At 40.4% G+C, this 21,829-nt stretch overlaps 2 protein-coding genes across 2 annotated transcripts; both read right to left on the bottom strand.

Annotated features, from left to right (window-relative positions):
- Window positions 1–1,814: 1,814 nt before the first annotated feature.
- calm1a (calmodulin 1a) lies at window positions 1,815–10,185 on the bottom strand. The gene is made up of 6 exons (XM_032547976.1): window positions 10,039–10,185; window positions 4,320–4,350; window positions 4,093–4,236; window positions 3,231–3,337; window positions 2,998–3,133; window positions 1,815–2,906 (listed from the first exon to the last, which is right to left on the bottom strand). The coding sequence occupies exons 1-6, from the start codon at window positions 10,039–10,041 to the stop codon at window positions 2,878–2,880; spliced, it is 450 nt and encodes a 149-aa protein (XP_032403867.1). The 5' UTR covers window positions 10,042–10,185; the 3' UTR covers window positions 1,815–2,877.
- A 1,722-nt stretch (window positions 10,186–11,907) lies between these two features.
- nrde2 (NRDE-2, necessary for RNA interference, domain containing) lies at window positions 11,908–21,139 on the bottom strand. The gene is made up of 19 exons (XM_032547970.1): window positions 21,014–21,139; window positions 20,658–20,763; window positions 20,297–20,500; window positions 20,060–20,200; window positions 19,443–19,717; window positions 19,057–19,277; window positions 18,580–18,804; window positions 18,218–18,407; window positions 17,936–18,069; window positions 17,127–17,247; window positions 16,512–16,690; window positions 16,233–16,404; window positions 15,593–15,813; window positions 14,863–15,355; window positions 13,506–13,891; window positions 13,274–13,416; window positions 12,509–12,650; window positions 12,255–12,326; window positions 11,908–12,166 (listed from the first exon to the last, which is right to left on the bottom strand). The coding sequence occupies exons 1-19, from the start codon at window positions 21,072–21,074 to the stop codon at window positions 12,041–12,043; spliced, it is 3,612 nt and encodes a 1,203-aa protein (XP_032403861.1). The 5' UTR covers window positions 21,075–21,139; the 3' UTR covers window positions 11,908–12,040.
- Between the last annotated feature and the right edge of the window lie 690 nt (window positions 21,140–21,829).

Below are 21,829 nucleotides of genomic sequence, written 5' to 3'. Positions count from 1 at the left end.
TCCAGGTGTGGTTATGAGCATATTTCTAAACTATTTAAAATCCATCATTCTACAGAAAAATGATGCACAAAGATTGGATGTTAAATTCACCTCAAGGTCAGACTCTGCTATCCTCAAGAGATGTAAATAGAGCTCCACTCTTAGATGCTACAGTCTCAACAGAACACCTCATTACAACTGTGAAGCATGGTGGTGGAGAGGTGATGATCTGGGCTTGGTATAAACTGGTTCATCAACAAGATGGTGATCTCACACCCAGCAGCAAACCTACAAAAAAAATTTTTTTTTTTGAAATCTACCAAAACGAAGAATTGAGATGTCGCGATGCTCTGGTCACCTCTTATGAAAATAAGAAATTAACAATTTTCTGAAGGTTAATAGTAAACAGATTGGAATTACATTTAGCTTTTTTAGCCATACTGACTAAAGACTAGAGTCACATCTTCATAAACCAGTTTGTAGATAAGTAGACAAGTAGGAGCTAAGAGAAAGTGGAATCAAACCCACAACTTTTTGACAAGATCACTGTTTTTTCCACTGAGCCACAGTAACCCCACAGAGGGGAATAAAACGACAACTCAGAGTAACAATGTTGCATCTGAATAACCTCTGGGACTATGTAATTTGAACAAAGGGAAACCAAAGTAGAGATTTTGGATCAAACAAATCATCACACAAGTCTCAATCCAACTGTGAAGGTGAAGAGGTCATGACCCAGGTTTGTTATTCAGGCACAGGAAGTGGATCTGTTGGAGTCAATGAGCCCATCTGTTCGATTATTCTGAAGCTTGGCCCAAACTGAGTCATCAACAGAGCAATGGTCCCGAACAGCAGCAAATCTACAACAGAATGCCTGAAAAGGCACAAAATCAAAAGAGCTGTAGGGTCCAGACCTCAACTTTCCCTTTTGGTTTCATTTTTAGTTAATGTGAAATATGTGCTTTCTAAAACTTGAGGGTAGGATTAAACATCAGAGCCTCATAAAGAACAGCTTCATCCTGATTTTGTTCTGATGGCAGAATCCTAGAATTGAAAGAAGGTGCATTTTCTTTTGACTGCATCCTGAAAACATGACCCAGTTTTGTCTTCTGTCAGTAGAAAAATGTAAAGTTGAATTGTCTCCGTAGAAGAATATAATGCGGTACATTGGAAACTCTGAACTGGAATGCCAGTACAGAGCAGTATTGTGTAAAAATACTCTTCAGACAGTTACATAACTCCAGCTACTGTGAGAAATGCATTCAACACCTCCTACACTTATCCTGTCCGATTCCCAATCATACAAACATCCAATATCTTCTTGCAGAGTCCAGATCTACTACTGATGAGAATCACACTTGAAATAATGTCGTTTCTGTAGGTTATGATGCTGGATCTCTGATTCTATAATTGTCAAATCCATCCTCTTACTCCCACGGTTTTCTGCTGCCCATTTCTCCTCCATTTCCATCTGTGTTTCTGTTGCCTAGCAACAACTCATCGGCAGCCATTTGTGGCAACCCGGAGAATTTTTTCACCACACACACACACCCTGATGAACTGCAGAATAATTTGTGGTTAGTCTTCGATAACTGTTCTTTGGGGGGGGAGAAAGAAAAAGAAAAGGCTTCTTTTAATGGTGATGTTGCAGCACTTAACTTTCAGAGTGTTTTCTGATAGTCGAGGTTCCTTTTAAAAAATATGTTCGGTGGGCTCAGCAAGACATCACACACAGTCAGAGGCTTTGATGAGTCATCTTAAAGCTGCGCCACCCCCAGAGGAAAAAAACAAACAAACACGTCAGCTCGTCTACAAATACACAAACACCCGTCGAATTTAGTTCATGAGATTTTATTGGAAAAACAAAATGTAAAGACTAGCATTGTACATCTTGGAATGCAGATCAACTGAACCGAACAGGACAGCTGGACTGGACCGGGCCTCGCTGCACCCACACGCACACAGGCAAACTCACACACAAAAACAAGGTAGAAATGCTGCAAAGCGCCGACCCTGTCCCCCATTAAGCTGAAACTCGCCCCACCACGTGGAGTCATACACGCACAGCCTTCGAGGCAGCAGCCTGCACCCGTCTGCAGCGAGAGAACTCAGATTTCACGTTACTCAGTGCCTGTAAACAACCAAACTAATACTCATACTGGTACAAGCGTTGGTGCAGATGTAGCCTCAGAAGCTGTGCTTGTATATAATCATCTTTAAAGCCCACCCATACCTCCATATTGGATAAGACAAAGACTGCCAAAGGGGCATTTCACCCTCAATAAAAAGAAAAAGAAAAAAAGGTAAACACACAAAAGGATAAAGTGATTAATAGACATGATGGGAACCAAATCTAAAATTAGTTTATTCCATTTTAATTTTTCTTAAAAATATCACTGACTTTATTTAGCCAAGCGAACGTCCCATTGGTTCGCTCCCTCCCAGCCACCCCTTCCTCCTGAGGTCCAACGACAGCTCTCTGTCACCGAGATCTCAACAGTAACCCATGTTAACGCTGCATGCATGAAGGGAAAGTAAAACAAGACTTTATAGAAGAAAAGGCAGTTGACCCGCCCAAATCATCATGACATCAGGCAGATGGAACCAAGAAGCAGAGGAGCAGCGGCCGAAGTAGCCGGCTGCATGAGGCTGCTAGTCTAATGAGCCGAGATGTGATTGGTCAGCTCAGCGCGGAGGAGATGGGGAATACAAGCCAGTACATGCAGATTATTGGATTTTTTTTTTTTGCCTTTACCTTTTTTTGAACTTGTTTATATGGACAGATTTTCATTATTCCAACATTCAGTTTAAATTGTCTATACAGAACAGTATGATTAAATGTAGATTTTTGCAATAAGAGGTAAGTGAAACATTTGACTGATTCTTTGTAAGTTCAGTTCATTTGGCGGTCATCATCTGAACAAACTCTGTGGAGGAGAGAGAGAGAAAACTATCAGAATAATGTTTTTATTTGAAAGTCGCAGAAGCTGCCGCACGCAGTCATTTTAGATGGGATACCTTCATAATTGACTTGTCCATCGCCGTCGATGTCGGCCTCCCTTATCATCTCGTCGACCTCTTCGTCCGTAAGCTTCTCTCCCAGGTTGGTCATTACGTGACGGAGCTCTGCTGCACTGATGTATCCGTTACCATCCTGGACAAGGCGCACACGGTTGGTCAATTATAACATTCGCACTTCTGTCGCATCAGCTCTCTCTCACACACACACACACACACACACCCGGGCCCACCTTATCAAAGACTCTGAAGGCCTCCCGGATCTCCTCCTCACTATCTGTGTCCTTCATTTTTCGTGCCATCATAGTTAGAAACTCGGGGAAGTCAATAGTCCCGTTGCCTGGAGGACACAAGACAGACAGACATGCATTATGGCACATTTTTACCTTACGAGTCCCTGGGAATTTATGTGCAGTTTTATTTTTGCAAGTTTGCAAACATTAAACTGGCTGTGTATTTTGGTATAAAATGTGGTTTTCTATGATGTTTTATCATTTTAAAAACAGTTTTCACCAACATGAAATTATTTTTAATTAGACTAATTGATCAAACTGTTTAATGGATTAGGAACTATTAATGTCTGGTGGGGCTTGAAGTTGATGGCATTCATAGAAATAATCATAGGGGGGACATACTATATTAATAAACAATATTTCAATGCCAGTGTGAGCTGGTGAACCATTTTGTGTCAGTGGAGTTGACTGTAGATTCAGGAGAAACAGGATTCCACCACGGCATTATATGAACGGGTGTTAAGACATCTGAATGACTGTCACAGGAGATTGAAAGATTTATTTTGTTTGACAGGGTTTTTAATTAGATCCTTTTGGCTTTAATATATACATGTTCTTTCAAACTGGTTTGTAATAGATTTTATCATAAAAATTGTTAAATTTTATGCTTTGTATTCCATTTAAAAATGTTTCACTGACTTTACATGATGCAGTCTAAAAATTACTTTATTTGCTTAGTGTGGCATGTTTTTGGTGGGTTCTTTCCACACACGGTCACATCAGGTTGTATGAAAACGACTAAAAAGCTGAATGATTGGTGAAAAGATTCTGAACAGAAGAAAGTTTAAAGAAAGCGGCGTACCATCAGCATCCACCTCATTGATCATATCCTGGAGTTCAGCTTCAGTTGGGTTTTGACCCAGTGACCTCATGACTGTGCCCAGCTCTTTGGTGGTGATGGTACCATCTCCATCTTTATCAAACAAGGAGAAGGCCTCCTTGAATTCTGGGCAGGAAAAAGAAGATGACAATTAAACTAAAATTTCAACCTGAAGATTGAGAAGCAGGGTTTGAGTTGACTCGTCTTACCAGCAATCTGCTCTTCTGTTAGTTGGTCAGCCTAAAAGGAGACAGAACAGACTTTTTGAAGTCAGTCACACATGGACACTAACAAAGCATGTTGCATAAAAGCCCCCATTAACCAAACCATTAGGTAGACTCCCTTAATTCTGCTGACAACCTTAAAATCTTCGAAGCGGATATCTGTGAGGTCTGCCACCAGTTTTGCAGCTTTTGGTTCTGACTTTTTTGCTCCTGTGCCTCTAACTCCTCTCCCATCAAACCTCAACACTGATCCTCCTCTGCTCTGCTTTACATCCAGAACTTTTCCTTTTGTTCCTCCACTAGTGTCTCTGGTTTTCATGCTGACCCCATCCAGCGCCCCCTGGACCATCATCAAGCCCTCAGCCAGGAACTCGGCTTGCTTGCTATTCTGCACGCCCTGTTTCTTAACCTCCGCCAGCTCAGCTTTGGTCCTCTGCAGATTGTTCCTCAGGTCCTGCATTTCACGCACCAGGCTGTCCATGCGGCTGGAAGAAGTGTCCATCAACATCTGCAGGAAGGCCCTGTAGTTCCTCTCCTGCTGCTGGATAAGCTCCATGTAATAATGCTGTTGTTCGTCTAAGAGCTCATAGAACGTGGAAAGGCTCACCAGCTCATCCTCTGCTGAGTACATGGCCACTTTCTGAGGCAGCATAATGAGGGAACAGTGGCAGGAAGGGCAAATATCCCGTGTTATGGCTGGATGGTAAGAATAATGGCCAGACATCTATCATTCGGTCTCAATTGACAAACAGATTGAGAAGTACCAGAGAAGCAGCATATCCTGTCATCCCAACAATTGCATCAAAGAAAAATATTTAAGTGGCTGGATGATTTTAATCCTCCTGGGTTTGTTAGACGGAGGCCTGAACGGTGAAAAGGTGGCTGGAAAATGGCCAGACCCGTCTTTCAGTCCTTCTAGAAGCTGATGGATGACAGAGTTTTCCACAATCCCAGCAGATCGGAGCGACCTGACAGGTGGCAGCTCTCCTCCTTGATCTAGATGACAAGCTGATGTAACAGCTGGCTTTTCTGTTGACGCCGTCCTGGCAACTTGTCCATCTATCCGTCAATCATTTTACAGGTGTGGGCGTACGAGTCCAGACGCTGTCCTTTCCCCTTCCCTCGCTGCATCCGACGCCACGCTGGTGGCACAGTGTGGATTAGTACCGCCTGTAAACGCCACGGCTTAACCATGGAGCCGCTGGCGGAGTGTGTGGCCTCTGCATGGGCTCTACAGATGAAGAGTGTGGGCAGAGGCCAGGAGGCCATGCTGGTGGAGGGTCGGTCAAACATGTCAGGAAATTAATTTTAAGTGTGTGAGAGTAAAAAGTGTCCGCACCAGAAGGGGTCACAAGCCTTTTCTTTGTGTCTGCATGTATGCGTTAATCTGCAGCCTGTCAGCTCCCAGCTACAGTTGCATCTCCTGGGAGGGATCAGTTAGCCGTCAGCCAACCTCCTGCACTGCATGGAGCGTCACTTCATCCGCAGGCACTAAATGTGTGAGTCACACACACAAACCTGTTTTGGTATTCACTCTCATGACAGTTAAGATTGGTTTAAGGTAAGTTAACAAACTTTGTTTTTTAATTCACTGCCCTGAACTCGTACAAATCTTCATTTTATAATTCCTACCTGCCCTGCTGCACAGTAATCTGGAGAGTTATTACTTCAGCTACTTATCACAGGGCAATAAAGGGGGGAAAAACAAAAACTATACACCAACTGTAAATACAAAAAATAAAAAGCAGCTGACACTGATTAGATCGAATCACTATGAGATATGCTTACAAATGACCAGATCATAACATTACTTTATCAAAATTACTCAAAAATCTGCATGAATATAAAGTAGCTTGAAGAGAATGTATCATAATATGGGAATCAGGGTTTCCTCTCCATTCTGAGAGCTGCTTATGTCAAAAGAGTTTCTAGGGACTGTAATACATGAAATTAAATGACACAAAGCAAAACTGCATTGTAGTAAGATATACAACATGAAGAAGTCACACAGCTCAATATTAGTGGTAAATATTGCACTGATGCTTTCTGCTGCAATAAATCCCCATTTTCTTCAATAAAGCTTCCAATATTCTCTGATCTCCAGAGTTTCAGGCAATATTTGTTTGAGGAATGAGAGACTGTCATGACAAGGGAATGTAACAGCCAACAAACAAAACAGTCTTACTTGACGATAAAACTTGAAATTTCAATGAAAATTTACAATACTTTCCCAGCCCCACAATAATGTATTCAGCCTTCATTTGATTTTAACCTTAAAAAGAAATCGTAAACTTGTGGCAGGGATTCCTAACTGCCTGTTTCACAAGGAGCTGTGATGCTTTGAGAACACCGAGCAGAGTCTTTACATCTGTCATTTATTACCTGGCAACAGCCTTGTAGTCTCCATTTATGACCTTGTCTCCAACAAACAAACCAGAACACACACTGATTTTAACCCTCTGCTATCATAAAACGCCTTTGTGTCAGAGCGCTGCACTGAAAACAGTTTATTAATAAGATGGCTGGGAAATGATTAAGAAATTAATTCACACAGGTATTTTTACAACCAAGCAGCTGCTGGAGAATAATAACTGATCCGCTCAACGATGTTTGATAAGCTGCTAAGACTTCACTTAAGGTAGAGAAATGTCTAGCTGAAGAGATCATGTTCCTGTTCCAGCAGATGGTACAAGCTGAGGAGGGAGTCCGTACAGCTGACTTTTAAAACATTTAACTCTTTAATTGCCTCCAAATGGTTGCAAAAACGCATAACTATTCATAAAACTGAAATGGAAATGATTCTTGAATTAGCAATTATAAAATCAAAGATCAATAGGTTTGTTAAAGACGCCATCAAGCAAATGCAGACACTTGTTTCCCAGCTGACATGGACTGGAAATCTAAAGTGAGCTTTGGCTTAGATGACTCCTAGTTAATAGCTACAACTATTATAAAGAAACCATCAAAGCACAGCAACTCATTTCTTGTAGAATAATAATAATAAAAAAAATACCTACATTTTTACTTTTTTTTTAAAAGTAAAACAAGAAAATAGAAATCAAATTATACTTAAGGGGAAACAAAACAAACAAAACACAACGTCAACCAAAGACATCCATTCATCTTTAAGATCACTTTAATCCATCTGTAAAAGGGCCAAGGCATGATCTGGCACTGATCCAGTTCACCCAACTATTTGCAACAGGTAGATGAAAACAGATCGGGTATTTGTACAGAAATCGAGACCAGATTACTGACACAGGCCTCATTATTGTTCTATTCATTGTAGAACAAGTTTTATTCTACTGTCTGCATTCCTCTTATGAGGTGGATGGACACTTTATTGGCCGACTGTCAGGAATGTAACTTTTTGTGGGGAGTAGCAAACATCACCAGTTTTCTCCCCATCAATGGAAAAAATATACATTTGCATTTTTATCTTTGTGTGAATCTACATGCTTTGAATAACTGCCACTCTGCTGCTGCACTTGAATTTCTCCACTGAGGAGCAATAAGGTTATTCCTATTCTAAATACTTTTCAAATAAATCTTCATTCATTCACTCTCTGCATTCTGCTTTCATCCCCTCATTTGTTTAATCTTTATGATCTGACTCTGTTTCCCTCCCCAGCACATATCCAACCCATCTGAGCCTCAACAATCAACCTTTCCCTCAGAGAGGTTCCTTTCTAATTCTCTCCACTTTTGTTCATCTCAATGACAATCTGAACAGTCTCTGCTCTGCTCACTGTTTTCTATTAATACCAAATCTCCAAGTCGTTCAAAATCACCGGCCTCACTGATTTGACCAAATCCGTTTCTCAGAGGCTAATGACATTACTAAAAATTGATTTGGTCGGTGTCTACACTTCCTCCCAACCTGGAATCAGATTTTTGCAGCAGCTGCTTTCTCTTTAGAGACCTACTTTGTCCTTTAGAGACCTGCTGGCGGAGACGTTTCAGGTTTACTGGCGTGAATACTTGTTCACAGATTTGTTTCTCTCTGCATCCAAATCAGAGAAACTCCCCTGCACAGATGAGAAGGTCAGGGCTAATTACTACCAGACCTTTCCTGGTTGGAGCTTGTTGCTTACTGCTACAGCTGATTGATACCTTGTTATCATTCTGGCCTCACACACAGACTGGGGCTCTTCTGGCCGTCCTATGTAGCTCTTTGAGTCACAGCAACACCATAGTCCTCTTTTTTGGGTTATTTAATGGCTGATGCATAAATATAGCACAGATTTTTTTTTCATGGTGTAACCTTTGCTCGCTACCTGATTATAAATCTTCCTCGTCACTACTACAGCTGGTAATAAACTGTTACACATCACCCCTGACAATCATCTCAATATGCCCTCTGAGCCTCTAGTGAGTCACAGCAGATGACTGGTCTCCCTGAGCCATGGTGGCTCCCTCCCATTAAAAGGGATCATTTCCTCTCCACTGTCCCCACATACTTGCTTGGAAATTACCTAAATTGTACCCCCCCCCAAAGTTATTTTTGCTTTGCATGTTCAGTCAATGTGAATGACAGGACAGTGTAGAACCTAAACAAAAACTTTGTTTTCAAGTCAAAGTTTAAAAGTAGTCATTAGATTTACAAATCATTTGCAACAAAATTGTTGCTGAATTTGACTAGGTTATACATATTTATTCCACAATTGGATTATCCTACACTGATCAAATAGTTTAAAATATAATCTAGTATTGCTAAAACATCATTTTAGTGTGTAAAAACAAAGAAAGGGGTGAAATTCAATGCTTTCTTGAAATTGGGACTTTGGATTGAGATGAGCTGAAAAGTACTGGTCAATCAACTCAGATCAATTAATGTGTGGTGGGCGGCAGGAAGAGGGACAAACCCAGGGCGTCATTACTGCAAGAGTCGCTACTGACCCCAGGTACTTCAACTTTCTGTATTCCAGTTGTCTATCTCATTCAAACACATGGATCCTCACTTTATTCCCCTCGTCTCCAGGGCATACATATCTCCACCTATCCAGGCTCTGTTTCACTCGCTCCGCAGATAGCGATCTGGATTTTTACACACAGCGTATTCAATTCTGTGGTAGAAGCAGGAAGATTCAATTTCAGTCTGTGTCTGTGGGTGATTATAATGTCCAAATATAGTTAAACACATTACGAAACATGTTTGATTTTGACATCCATTACAAAAATGACTTCAGAAACGAAGAGAACATTACCCACTCAACCTTAGCTCTTTTTTATATACTCAATTCTCACATGTATTATTAATATGAAGGCTTCGGGGTGAACATCAATTGTACCATTTTCTTAAACCTTTTGAACAGTTCATGCAGAGGGGGGGAAAAATGCATCGTTAACCGACAAGGCGGCTGTCAAATGCCGGAAAACCATTCATTGGACGGGGTGAGGTAATAGCTGTGATGCTAACAAACAGAACGGCCACAACCTATGAGTGAGGGTAACATTTTACACACCTAACAGAGCCATTCTGCGGTACTTCCATGGTGAGAAGCTTTTGATATAACCCACAGCGTCAACGGTTCAAGTCGGTCCACCCGCGTCTGCCCGGCTCGCCCCGTGTGCGAATCACTGAGGCACCGGGACGTTTTAGCAACGATACTCCCGAACCGAAAATGGACCTCAAAAGTCACCGCAAAACAATCACAATTTCAATTCGTACACAATGGCAAATTGCACTTGGTTAGATACTCACCATGTCTGTGGGAGTTTGAGCTGTTAGCCTGCCGGCGGTTGAGAAGAGAGGAAATGGACGGGTCCAACTGAGTGTTGCTGCTGCTAGCTAAAGGCGGGGAGACCTGGCGAATCACCACTCTGCTGTTCACTGTATTCATCCGCACTATGGAGGAGTACAACTTTACTCCGCTTCTGGGACGCTGTTAGACATGAAGCCATGATGGGATTTGAAAGCGTTATTTTTTTCTTCCTTTCAGGGTATATATTGGATAATTTCATTAGCTACCACAAGCTTTTACTTTATGGTTGATACCATGTGACGTTGCTTAAATACTTCCTCATAATTCTGGACGGTTCCTAGACTCTGTACAGAAGAGATGATACGAAATTATTTTCTTATAATATGCGCTGGCACAAAAGCCATAACTAACTGCTTCCTTGGATTAATTTCAGTTTTTACCTTCACCATTTTACTGTAACAATGAATAAAAATAGCATAATTATTATTATAACTATTTCTTTATAGGTAGCCTTATATTAACTGAACATTACTTTAATCCGTGTTTTTATTCATGTTTTTTTCTCGTTTCTGTAGTTTGTTAATGTAAAAAAATGTATGCTGTGTTTTTTTACTATGTGGAAGTAAATGCCTTATATTAGTAAATTAAGCACTAAGGATGAACAGTCCTCAGTTATATTAAAATAATCAATTACGTAAAAAAAGAACTTAAAAAAAATACTGTTAAAAAAGCATCTTTATATAAAAACAACATTGTGGCACCACTTGCAAAACTGCATCTGAAAGAACCCCAACACTTTTAGAACTGTGTTGTCGGAGTTCACCGAAGATAAGGTGTTTGGTCACAATGCACAGCAGCAGGCCCAGAGAAAAGTAAACACCTAAAGTAAACTCAAACAACTCACCAACTGTCAAGCCTAATAGTGGAGGGCTGATGATTTGAGATTGTTTTGAATCCAGGAGACGTGGACATCTGGCAGACAAACATGAAGTTCTATGCATAGCAAAGTATTCCATAATCATATTTGAGGCTATTTGTCAGACAATTCAAGCTCGGACCAAACCTAACATTGGTGCTGAAAGCCGTTTAATCCATTTTTATTTTTCCAGATGACTGTAAATTTTAAAACGGTTAAGGGGTAGGACTTTTAGGATTTTTGACTTCCATATAATGTCCACATTGTTGCATGGGTGGCTTCCTTTTGAAATAATGCATATTGCTTTGCTTTAAGTGTGATTCTAAGCCTGAGTACATATATATGTACTGTTGTAACTTTAGGTATTAAAATATCCATTTAATTTGTGCTACACTAATCTTAGAAACACTGCTTTGCAGAAACAAAACACTTTTAGGTCTATTGCTATAACAATACGTAAGTTTGGGGGGAAAAAAAATCTCATGCGCTTATTTGGTCACCTTGCTTGCACGGTCACTCGAGAGTGATGGACTATTTTATGTTACGCCTACTTTTATTCAAGCGGAAGGATACGGATCTAAGCGTCCAAACTCGGAGCGCTGAGGACGCTTTGGCTTTGCTTTTGAAAGACGTTCTCTGATTGGATAAGACAAACCCGCATACTCTACCAGCGTAAAGGGGCCAGTGATTGGCTCAGAGAGATCTGCAATGCGTCAAAGCACGGAGCGGCAATGAGGGCAACGTCTCCACAGCTACAACGTAGTAGAAAAAAGCAGGTGATGACTCGCAGGTAATCTACAGGTGTGTTGCCTAATAAAGTGGTGAGCCTCAGACCGAAAGAAGGAATAAGACCTTTGCTACCACGGAAATACGGGATAAAAGTAAAAGTGAGATTCTCTACTTAAACTTAGTTTAAAATGTAAAAACGTATAACAAAAACAAAAAACCCAAAAAACATATAAACTATTTTTATTACTGAGAAGATCTTTACATTAACAATTTGAAGTATATTATAACTTTGCACTGAAGTATTTTAATAGGAAACACCAAAGTAAACATTCAACAAACAAAACATCTGAGTTCTTTCAGTCTTCCAGGAGTATATCCAACTCCTCCAAAGGCAGTCTTAGTCGGAGTTCCTTCTCTGTCATCAGATCCACAAACTCCTGCAGGTGGTCAGGGAACAACTGCACCGCATCCATATACAAACCCTGTTTAATATATACGAAGTGTTAACACAAAGAGAAGATAAATTAAATACATAAGTAAAATTAAGGTAACTTTTAATCTGAGTTTTACCTTCACCCAGGGAATGTTCTGCAGTGCTTTGTAAAATATCCCTCTGGCTTTATCTACCTTCCCCTCTGACACCTATATTGACACAGAAGCACAAGATGTTTCCTTTGAAATAAAAATGTTATATAATAAAACAAGATAATTAATCTAGCTAGGCTGGAAGTTAATCAAGATGACTATATGCACAGTTGTTGCAGCTGTTCTTGACAGGTATTAATTGTGTCTTTGCATATGTTATGAGACATTTATCATCTCACCAGGAAATGGATGTACATCCTCCACAGTAGAGGACAATGAGCACCCATCTCTGTTGATGTGGCGCCCTCGAACAGTCCGCGGATGCGGTTGCTGAGACCATTTTCTGGTAGTATGGGCAGGGCCTCATCTGAGCAACAAGACCTACAAATGATGTTAACATTTCTGATTAAATTTGTTTATAATAAGTTTATATTTATACAGTCATTGCTAAAAGAATGCACACCCTGTTTACGTCCGAGGGTTTTATGTCTCAGGCCAAATAAAAAGCATTCAGTCTGATTAATAAAAATAATTATCATAACCTAGTGTTGGTTGGTATGAGTGCTTCTGCCGAGCTGTTGGACTGAAGGCCTCACATTTGACTCCTGAATACTAGCGAAGACAACAGAGTGACTCCAAGGTTCTGCATTTGCAAATACCACAAATTTGCCTAACAATTCAGGAAGTTAATGCTAACTTGAACCTACATGCATTGAAGTAATAGAGTACACCCCAGAGAAGAGACTTTCTCCTCTCTAACAATGTTGAGTCTTTTTCTGGGGGCTATTATTCTTTTTTGTTAATTCTGCAAGCACTGCAAGCTCTGAACTTTGAGTACATTTTCTGGGAAGGTCATCAGTTGTCCTAAATGTTTTTTTGTTTGTGAATGAACCCTGTAAAGACCAGATTATATCCTTTTAGGTAAAAGTCCAAAAATGGAGGAAGGTGTACTTTCCTTTGACTGAATTTTTGTTGTTGATACTCATCATCACTTTCAGCCTCACCTCTGAGCTGCAACCACCAGCTGCTTCCTATGCTGTTCAGCAACAATAGCAAACAGACGGGGTACCACGCTGCTGCTGTTGTCTCTGGTTACAGTGTGGAAAAACCGGCGTGCCCGGCCGGCGCTATGGTAACGGTTCTCCACCTAAAACACACAGACGCTCATCATTTCTGACCACTGCTTTAATTTTAGCCTCTGAAGGGGGAAGATGTGTTTTTTTTTTAGGAGCAGACCTGAATGTAAACACTCCACAGGGGGGCGCTGCAGGGCCAAGCTGAGAGGGAACAGGTAAGCATCTGCCTCAGTGTTGCCAAAGGACACACACCGACACCATTGTTGTATCTCAGCAGAGCCGCCTGTTGCACTGCTAAAGCCTCACAGTCTGAAGCCAACCAGCTGACATGATGGCTGAGGACGGAACGACTTGGCCGGCTGGTTGCCTCATCGTGGTCGAGCTGTCTTTCAGTTGTTAATGAGCGGTGCAGGTCCTCCATCCTCTCTCTGGCCTGGCTGTAGACAGCATTAGCAGCTTGGATGCTCACTGTTAGGTACTGAAACAGAGCATAGCAGCCAACCAGACCTCTTAGCCTCAGCTTCTCTTCTTGCGGCTCATCTTGGGCTGTTGCAACAAGCAAGAAGAACCAAACCAAACAATGTTACTGGAATGTCAAACAAGTAACCAATCTGACCTCAAAGATTATGAAATAGTATTTTCCCCCTTACATATTTTTAATGTTTCTTTTCATTTTGTCAGACCCAAATGTTTCATATTTAAACAGAAAAAGAAACGTAGTATCAGAAAAAGCTGTTTTCTATTGAAGGCTTCATTGGTTCAGCAAAAAAAAGTTATTATCCAAGTCCTGAAGGAGCAAAGTTATTAGATAATTTCAGACTTCCTGGAAACAGATGTCAAAGATTTCGTTTTCCCTTCTGTTCTTGAAATCCAGGACATGGTTATCGGCCTTTTGAGATCTTTTAGTCTACTTCATGCTATCAAGCAGGTTCTATTTAAATGATTTATTAATTGTACAGATCTGTGTTTGACAGATGAGAATAAAATCCAAAAAACACAATTAATCCTGGTTAATTCATTGTTTCTCTGAAAACTGCTTCTTGGATTTACTTTTATTCTTTATAATATCAAAATGTATGAATTCTGACTTGCACATAATATTCTGTGGAATGTTAAAAATGTGCTTTGAATTTTAGCTCCATTAAAAAAACAAACTTTCTTTAAATCTATTAATTGCAATTGAAATGAATCAATTTTATAGATAACAATATTATAATAATTAATATGATTTATTATTTTAGCAGAATTTGGAATATGTGTTGTTTGTTGTAAAAGTGATTAGAAATACACATTTTTGTTAAAAGTCTTTGCGTTATTTATGATCCTGTGAAACTTTAGTTATTCTATTCTGGTTTATTCGTTTCTCATCTCAACAGTCAGAATGTGACTGAAACCCTGACAATGAAATCTGGATGGTAATTCTCAGAAGTATGTGCTCTAATCAGACCAAACTGAAACGTTCTCCTTGGATTTAATTTGTGTCTCTACATGGAGACAATAAAACACAGACCGCTCACCGTTTCCGTCGAGCTGATGATTCTGGATCTTCTGGTCCAGAGATGACAGGCTGGAGCTCAGAGCCTGATCATACGATCTCCTGGCCTTCAGGATTGAAACTGGGGTTAAGGTCTGGGAGGATGAGGATGAAGACGAAGACGTTCCTTCTGCCAGTCTGGTCAGAACCGCAACAGCTGGCGATGTCGTTGCATTAGCAACTCCTCCCGGCTCCTTTGCCGAGTTCTCCACCTCCAGCTGGGACCACAGGAGGCACAGCTCACACAGAGCAGGACTACTAAGGCCCCTGGTTCCTCCCATCGCCGTCGCCGTGGAGAACACCTTCCGAGCCTCGTCCAGGTTGCCCAGCACCCACTCCAGGTGTGCGTACTCCCTCCACAGCACTAGGGACGAGCGATTGTCGGGTTCTTTGAGGAGTCTCTTGGCAACCCGCTTGCTGCTCTTTCCCTGAGCGCGAAGCCGCTTTTTGTTGCCGCTGCGCAGACAGCGCAAAACCTAACAAATACAGAAAAATATGTGACTGAAAAGTTTGAAGTCATTACTTTATGATAGTATACAACCGCCTTCAACTTCCTCTTCTATGTTTTTCAAGAAGTATAATTTCTTTTGTGAGTTTTGCAACTTGTAGAGATGAACTACTAATCTTGGCCTCTATAAACTTACAAACACTTTGAAAGAAAACAAAGAGATGTGTTGCAGGTGAAGCTCGTTTCTGAGCTGCTCTGGGTCTACCTTCAGCTTCTCGTACAGCATCCAGCTGAGAGACAGAACGGCTCGATGGGGAGGAGGAAGGAAAGGCTGCAGCATGCTGAACACATTGGTGAGAAGCTTCTCACCCTGCTTTCCAAGCCCCAACCACTTCCTTGTTCCTTGGAGAGTGGTCATGTGACCTACAGGGTTAATCCCCGTTTCAAGGAGGTTAAAGGAAGTCAGAGGACGCTGGAGCTCTGCACCTGTGAGACATGAAGGAAACACATCTGTAATGGTCCTTATGATAATTGTAGGTGGACTCCTTTAATCTAACCTTATATGCATGTATCGGCTTTTAAGTACCTATAAAATATGCTCCAGATTACCTACAGCAACTTCTCACTCACACTGAGTTCATCCACAGTATTCAAGGTATTATAGTTATTATCACATTGAAATGCTATTTCCAAAGAACATGTTAAATATCTGTAAATATGTGTCAAAGTGTCTCTTATTGATAGGTGGTATTTAGATAAAGGACCTAGCCTTCATAACTGAATTTTGATAGATTTTTAACAGGCTCTAAGACCCAATTATTCATGCAAACTGTATAGATTATTCAAGGATATCGACTCACTTTAATTTATTAAAAAATTTAGAAAACTTCCAGTTATTTTATTACCTTGAGTGAGCAGTGAGAGGTTCTCCAGGAGCATGCTCGGCTGATAGGGGGCAGCAGAGAGCACAAAATCTACCGGAAAACCCAGAAAGGCCAAGAAACTGAGAAGAAACCGCAGTTGGAGTTCTGGTGAAGTCAGACAAATAAGGGATGGGCCGATGTCATCAAACAGCACCTGGACATGGAAAAAGGATGAAACAGAGATGTTTCAATGAAGTAAATATCTTTAAACCTGTTCCAAGATCGAACTTCAAACGTCATCAGATCATCAGAAAGCAGCACCTGTCTGTCAGGGTCCTCACAGTCCTCCTCTGATTGGCCTTTGGCTTTGTCAGGTCTCCAGGGCAACCAGTGAGCTGCTTCACGGGACGACTCCACATCCAGCCAGACGGTCCCTCTGGGCTGACTCCGGTCTTTCACCTCCTCTTCATCCTCTTCCTCCTCCTCCTCTTCTTCCTCCTCTAAGTGTGGAGAAACGGAAAGCAGACGGAAACACAGAAACCTCTCATTAAAGGATTTGTAAACCAAACTCACCCCCATTTGATCCATATAATGAACTATGTATCCTACTTGTACCTTGGAGCTGTAAGGCTGTCAGGCACATCTCCATAAATTAGAATGTTACTGAAAAGTTCATTTATTTCAGTAACTCAATTCACTAAGTGAAACACTTTCTATAGATTAATTAATCACAGTCAATGAAAACTAATTATTTGAAATAACACAATCACATTAGACCAATAAAAAAACAATACATAAATATGGACTAATTAATAAGTATGTTTTCTACCTATTTAAAGTTTGCTATTTTCAAAAGGTACTTTTAATCTGACTAACGAGTCTCAGTGAACCGCATATCCCAATTTACTGAGTTGTAAGTGAATAAAAGCATCTCACCTGCAGGGGGCTGAATCCATCCTCCTCGCTCTTGTTGGGTCATCCAGGCCTTCCAGCCTCGGGCTCCTATCTCCCCAACTCTCGCCTCTCCGCTGTCCCAGAACGTCTCAAAGAAATCCACCTGCAAAAACAGGAACATAAAGTACAATTTTCTGCCTCTTTTTTCCTTTTCTAAATAAAATATTCTCAACATGACTCAGGAATACAACCAAATAAATGGATAGTTACACATTTTCAGTTGCAAATATTAGCATACAGATCACCTTCAGCCAGATAATTCATTGTGGATGAACTATACAGTCTCACAAAAATGTGGTTAAACCAGAGTTATACCAGAGTCACAAAACATTCGTAGCAACCAACAGGAAGAATTGGTTGAGTTTAAAATGGCTGGACTCTGGTGGGGCTTTGCAACAGTCATTTCAGAAGCTTGGTGTTTAGCCTGTATTATCCTCTCAGAGCCATTTTATGTGTTTGTGATTGTTGTCCAGTTGGAACCTCCATCTGGCTTCTGAAGAAAAAGAACCGATGAATCTGGATAATTTGTACATGAACGCAATTATTAAAAATGATGATCAGTGTTCCCACTGAGTTCACAGTGTTATGAGTATCAGATGATCCTATAAGAAGGTTTGTGAGTAATAAAACATTCAATTTCCATCAATTATCCCACTAATACATAGAGTTCTATACAAATTCAAGCAGGTTTTCTCAGTAGTCCCTAACAGCTACAGATTAATGTTCTTACTGTTCTTTATAATGTTCTTGTGCAAGTGTGTGTGCGGGCGTGTGTGTGTGTGTGTGTGTACCTGCTGCTTTGTGGAGAGCTTTTTCACACTGTCAGGTTTGAAGTAGCTAAAATCGATCATGGCCTGAAACAGAGAAATCGCCTTCTCACAGTGACCAGACTGCCGCAAGAAATGACACTGCTGGGTGAAGATATCTGAACACACACAAAAAAAAGACAAGCTCATTTGGGGACAAAGGTTGTAATGCTGCTCTGAATCACTTTATGAAAGAGAATATTACCAAACTGTGCAGGAAGTTAAATGAAAGCCTATGTATAGTCTCAGATAGTCAATAAATCTTACCCAGCATATCCTCCTCAATTCCAGGCAAAGCTGAGTGGGACACCATGCTGCCGTCTCTCACAGCGCTGAGCGTGCTCAGACACTTTCCGTATACAGAGTTGACTTTTGTCACTGAGAAACTGCTGAAGTAGCTCTGCGTAAAAAGCAGATATTTCCTCCACAAGGGGGCGCTGTTTGGATGTAGAAACACCTAGAATATAGCAGCTACCATTAGCAATTGTTCTACTCCAGTTTGGATGCCTAAATATTTCTAAGTACTTGGAGTGAGAATAATTTGTCTAAAGATATTAATTATTGCCCACAAATGCATAAAAAAAAAATCAGCCAACATCTCAAAAGGTGAACAAGACCACAAGATTTACCAGTTTCTTCCATTCTTTAGCCAAAGTGGAGGGTTCCCAGAGGTCCTGGCAGATCCGGAGCCTCTCGAGCTGCAGAGCGACACAAGTGGGGTTGGTTTCCACGGCTCTGTCAGCAATGCTCAGCTTCTTCTCCAGAATCGCCCTATAGGACGACTTGCGGCGCTCCGCTAAATCACTGCCCTGCTGCTCCTCGCCACCTCCAAATGCAGCTGCACTCAGCTCATCCTAGAAGAGCGGAGGAAGTCCAGATACAGTAGCAAACTTTATTATTATTATATTATTCTTTTCCATGGATTTATATCCTACAAGTTCTATCAACGTACAAAAAGTACAAAGATGAAATGTATAAGAAAGCTTTGGTTTATTTTGAAATTAGAAGAGCTTGTTTGTGAAAACGGTGCCCTATTTTCACATTTTATCCTTTAGGTTTGATGGAGATCTTTATAATTTATATGACAACATATTCTTCTCAATTACCTGGTAGCGAATGAACTCTATCCACAGCTGTGTATCTGCTGGCTGCTCTCTGAGTCGCCGGTTAAACTCTTCGGTCCTTCCAGCCACATACTCAGACTTTTCCTCTGTTTCTGTGACCTGCTTCACGTCGTCCTGAAGCAGTGGTCCCTTCCCCTGCATCCACAGGGAGGTGGATGAATCATACACGCCAAGGGGGTTTACTGACGTCTGTGCTCTGCTATCTGAATAAGATCCAGAAAAAAAACAATGTTTAAAACAAACATTTAAGGACTTTTGAGTCTTACCTAACTTTCTCTTTGCATACTCAAACAAAAACTTTACTTGGATCTTGTAAATCAGAATAGTCAGCGATGTTTTGTTTACTGTTAACATCCTTGAATCATTACCTAACTCATGTCTTGTGTTGTGCTGTTCAGCATCACCCAGAGGGAGGAAGGTGGTTGAGTTGAGTGCATCCCCACTTTCAGGTGTCGCCGGGACAACAGGAACAGGAGGAGCAGCCCGCAGCAGCTTTCGAGTGGCTACAGAAAAGTATCTGTCAGCTGCATTCCCATTGACCCCGACTTTCTTCTTCTTCTTCTGCTTTGTCTCAGAATCCTCCCAGCTGACTCCCTGCCTGCGAAAGTCCAGACCTAAACAGGAACTTCCTTTTCTCCGATACCTGAGAGAGACACACGTTGTCACAAAGCTGCAGTCAATTGTCTTATTTTAAATTTAGTTTACGATGTTGTACAAAAGTGTCATGCTGTCTTTTATTTCCTTATTTTAACATTTTGGAAATAGCAGTGTTTTTGATTGATTGCAGTTTTTCTTTAGATTTTCAACACTACACTCAATATGTTTACAGCTAACATGAATTGATAAACAATGGTCAGGGTTTTAACACATTTTTTATGTCTTTATTCTACAATTTTCAGGTCTTATATTTCCAGTGCTCTCAGGATCCTTTTTTAACTAAACAAAACAAAGTGTAGAGAAATCTCTGTGAGAATGTGTGCACTACCTAGCTACGTCTCCTCTGTACAGGGACTTATAAGTCCAGTTGGCCGGGTCCGGTTTACAGTTCACACAGAATGGATTTTCTGTAGGCAACTGGACGTCATCCAACCATGAAAAACGAGTTCCTAATGAAGCAGACTGTTGCCTGCATTAACACACACATACACACACAAAAAAACAGAAATGCATAACAGAGGAAAAGCTTTTAGTTTCTACAAAAATTAGGAGTATTTCTTCTCACCCAATCCCCTCATCTTCCCTCTTGAGATCACTGGGATAGATGGTTTCAGAGTCTGATCCACTACTGTCCGAAAGCCTCCCACTCTTCCTTTTGTGCTTTTTCTTCTTTTTCCTCTTTTTTTCACTCTTCTTTTTCTTCTTCTTTGGAGGCCCATCATCCTCCCCCCTCTCTTCCCCATCAGAGCATGTAATATCCTTTCCAACACTGAGTTAAAAATAGGAACATCAACTGTAAAATGTTATCATTCAAATGTTCTATACAGCATTTTCAGAACCTCATGTAGCTGTCAGAGTCCTACATGCTGCTGTAGTGACAACTTAAGATACTAGAAGGTTACATGCAGAAGGAAGATCATTCCTACCTTTCCTCCCTTTGGTTTGGCTTTTCAATGGACTTTTCTAAAAAGCGACTGTGAAGGGAAAGAGCATTTCCAGCCTGAAAACTCTTATTGTTGAGCCAGTCTAATTCTGGAGGGAAAACACACAATTAAATTGACTATATGATTATTATTATTTACTTATTATTTATATTATTATTTCCTGATTGGAAATGTGAACCGCTTTTAGATGTGATCGAATGAGAGGTGACGTTAAAGACCGTTGCAAATGTTTAGTCTTAACTGATGAGCTTGGTTTTCTTTCAGGTAAAGACGAAAGGATGTTAACTCGAATGCACTAAAACGCAAAACACGCGTAACATGAATCAACGAATTACCACCTTTCGACGAATCTTCAACTTTGTCTTCCGATACTTCAGCAAACGCTGGGAAAAGAGCCATGATCGCGTCGCACGTACGCTGGATGTAAACAGTCGCAGGAGTGTGACGTCACGTGGTGGTTGTATTACCGATCGTTTATTTATTATGTGGCTTTATTATGTCAGTTGTTTCACTATATAAACGAAAGATAAATACATAAAAACACAAAAACATACAAATGCATTGAAAATGTCATTCAAGGTAATTAGTAGAATATACAATTAACGACGATTTTATGACAAGATCACAATGTAAACTAAAAATATTAAACGAAATAAAACATAGACGAAAGAACAAGTAGAAAAAAATATGTAGTCAAAAATTTATCTTACATTCTTTTAGTTGTTTTTGCTTTTTTTATATGTACATTTATTTTTAGATATTTGTCATCACTCAAATTTAAACAATCACAGTTGCATTTTAAACATTTTTGCTTTTTAAGTACTCCAGTAAAACGCCAGACATGCAGTTAAAGGCTTATTTTTCTGTTAAGGAGTCAGTCACTAGTCTTATATCCATCTGATATAAGTTTAATCTGTTGTTGATTTTGCTTTTACTATAGATTTATTCTTTATCAGTTTTTCATTATGGAGCGCATGCAAATCTTCTTGAATATTTTTTAAGAAAGTTTTTATCTGAGTGCTGTTTTTATTTGGTTGCTCATCATTTTTCAGTGGGGCTGTGAAGGTTATTTTTTTATGTAACTCTTCCAGTAAGACCAGTATGACATTGACTGTTCACATAACCTGTTTTTTTTTGTTTTTTTTTACTTCACA

This window comes from Xiphophorus hellerii, chromosome 19 (assembly GCF_003331165.1).
Source record: "Xiphophorus hellerii strain 12219 chromosome 19, Xiphophorus_hellerii-4.1, whole genome shotgun sequence".
Classification (NCBI taxonomy): domain Eukaryota; kingdom Metazoa; phylum Chordata; class Actinopteri; order Cyprinodontiformes; family Poeciliidae; genus Xiphophorus; species Xiphophorus hellerii.
The sequence above is the reverse complement of the archived record's forward strand: the minus strand, read 5'-3'. Positions and strand labels throughout refer to the sequence as shown.

Excerpts from the sequence above, each read along its gene's own strand:
- calm1a (XM_032547976.1), bottom strand. Across the intron at positions 4,237-4,319 it reads AACAGAAGAGCAGATTGCTG|AATTCAAGGAGGCCTTCTCC; the intron begins GTAAGACGAGTC and ends TTTCCTGCCCAG. Across the intron at positions 2,907-2,997 it reads TGGACAAGTCAATTATGAAG|AGTTTGTTCAGATGATGACC; the intron begins GTATCCCATCTA and ends TCTCCTCCACAG.
- nrde2 (XM_032547970.1), bottom strand. The coding sequence starts at position 21,074 with ATGGCTCTTTTCCCAGCGTTTGCTGAAGTATCGGAAGACAAAGTTGAA. Across the intron at positions 19,278-19,442 it reads CAACACAAGACATGAGTTAG|ATAGCAGAGCACAGACGTCA; the intron begins GTAATGATTCAA and ends GATCTTATTCAG. Across the intron at positions 16,405-16,511 it reads GTGAGGACCCTGACAGACAG|GTGCTGTTTGATGACATCGG; the intron begins GTGCTGCTTTCT and ends TTCCATGTCCAG.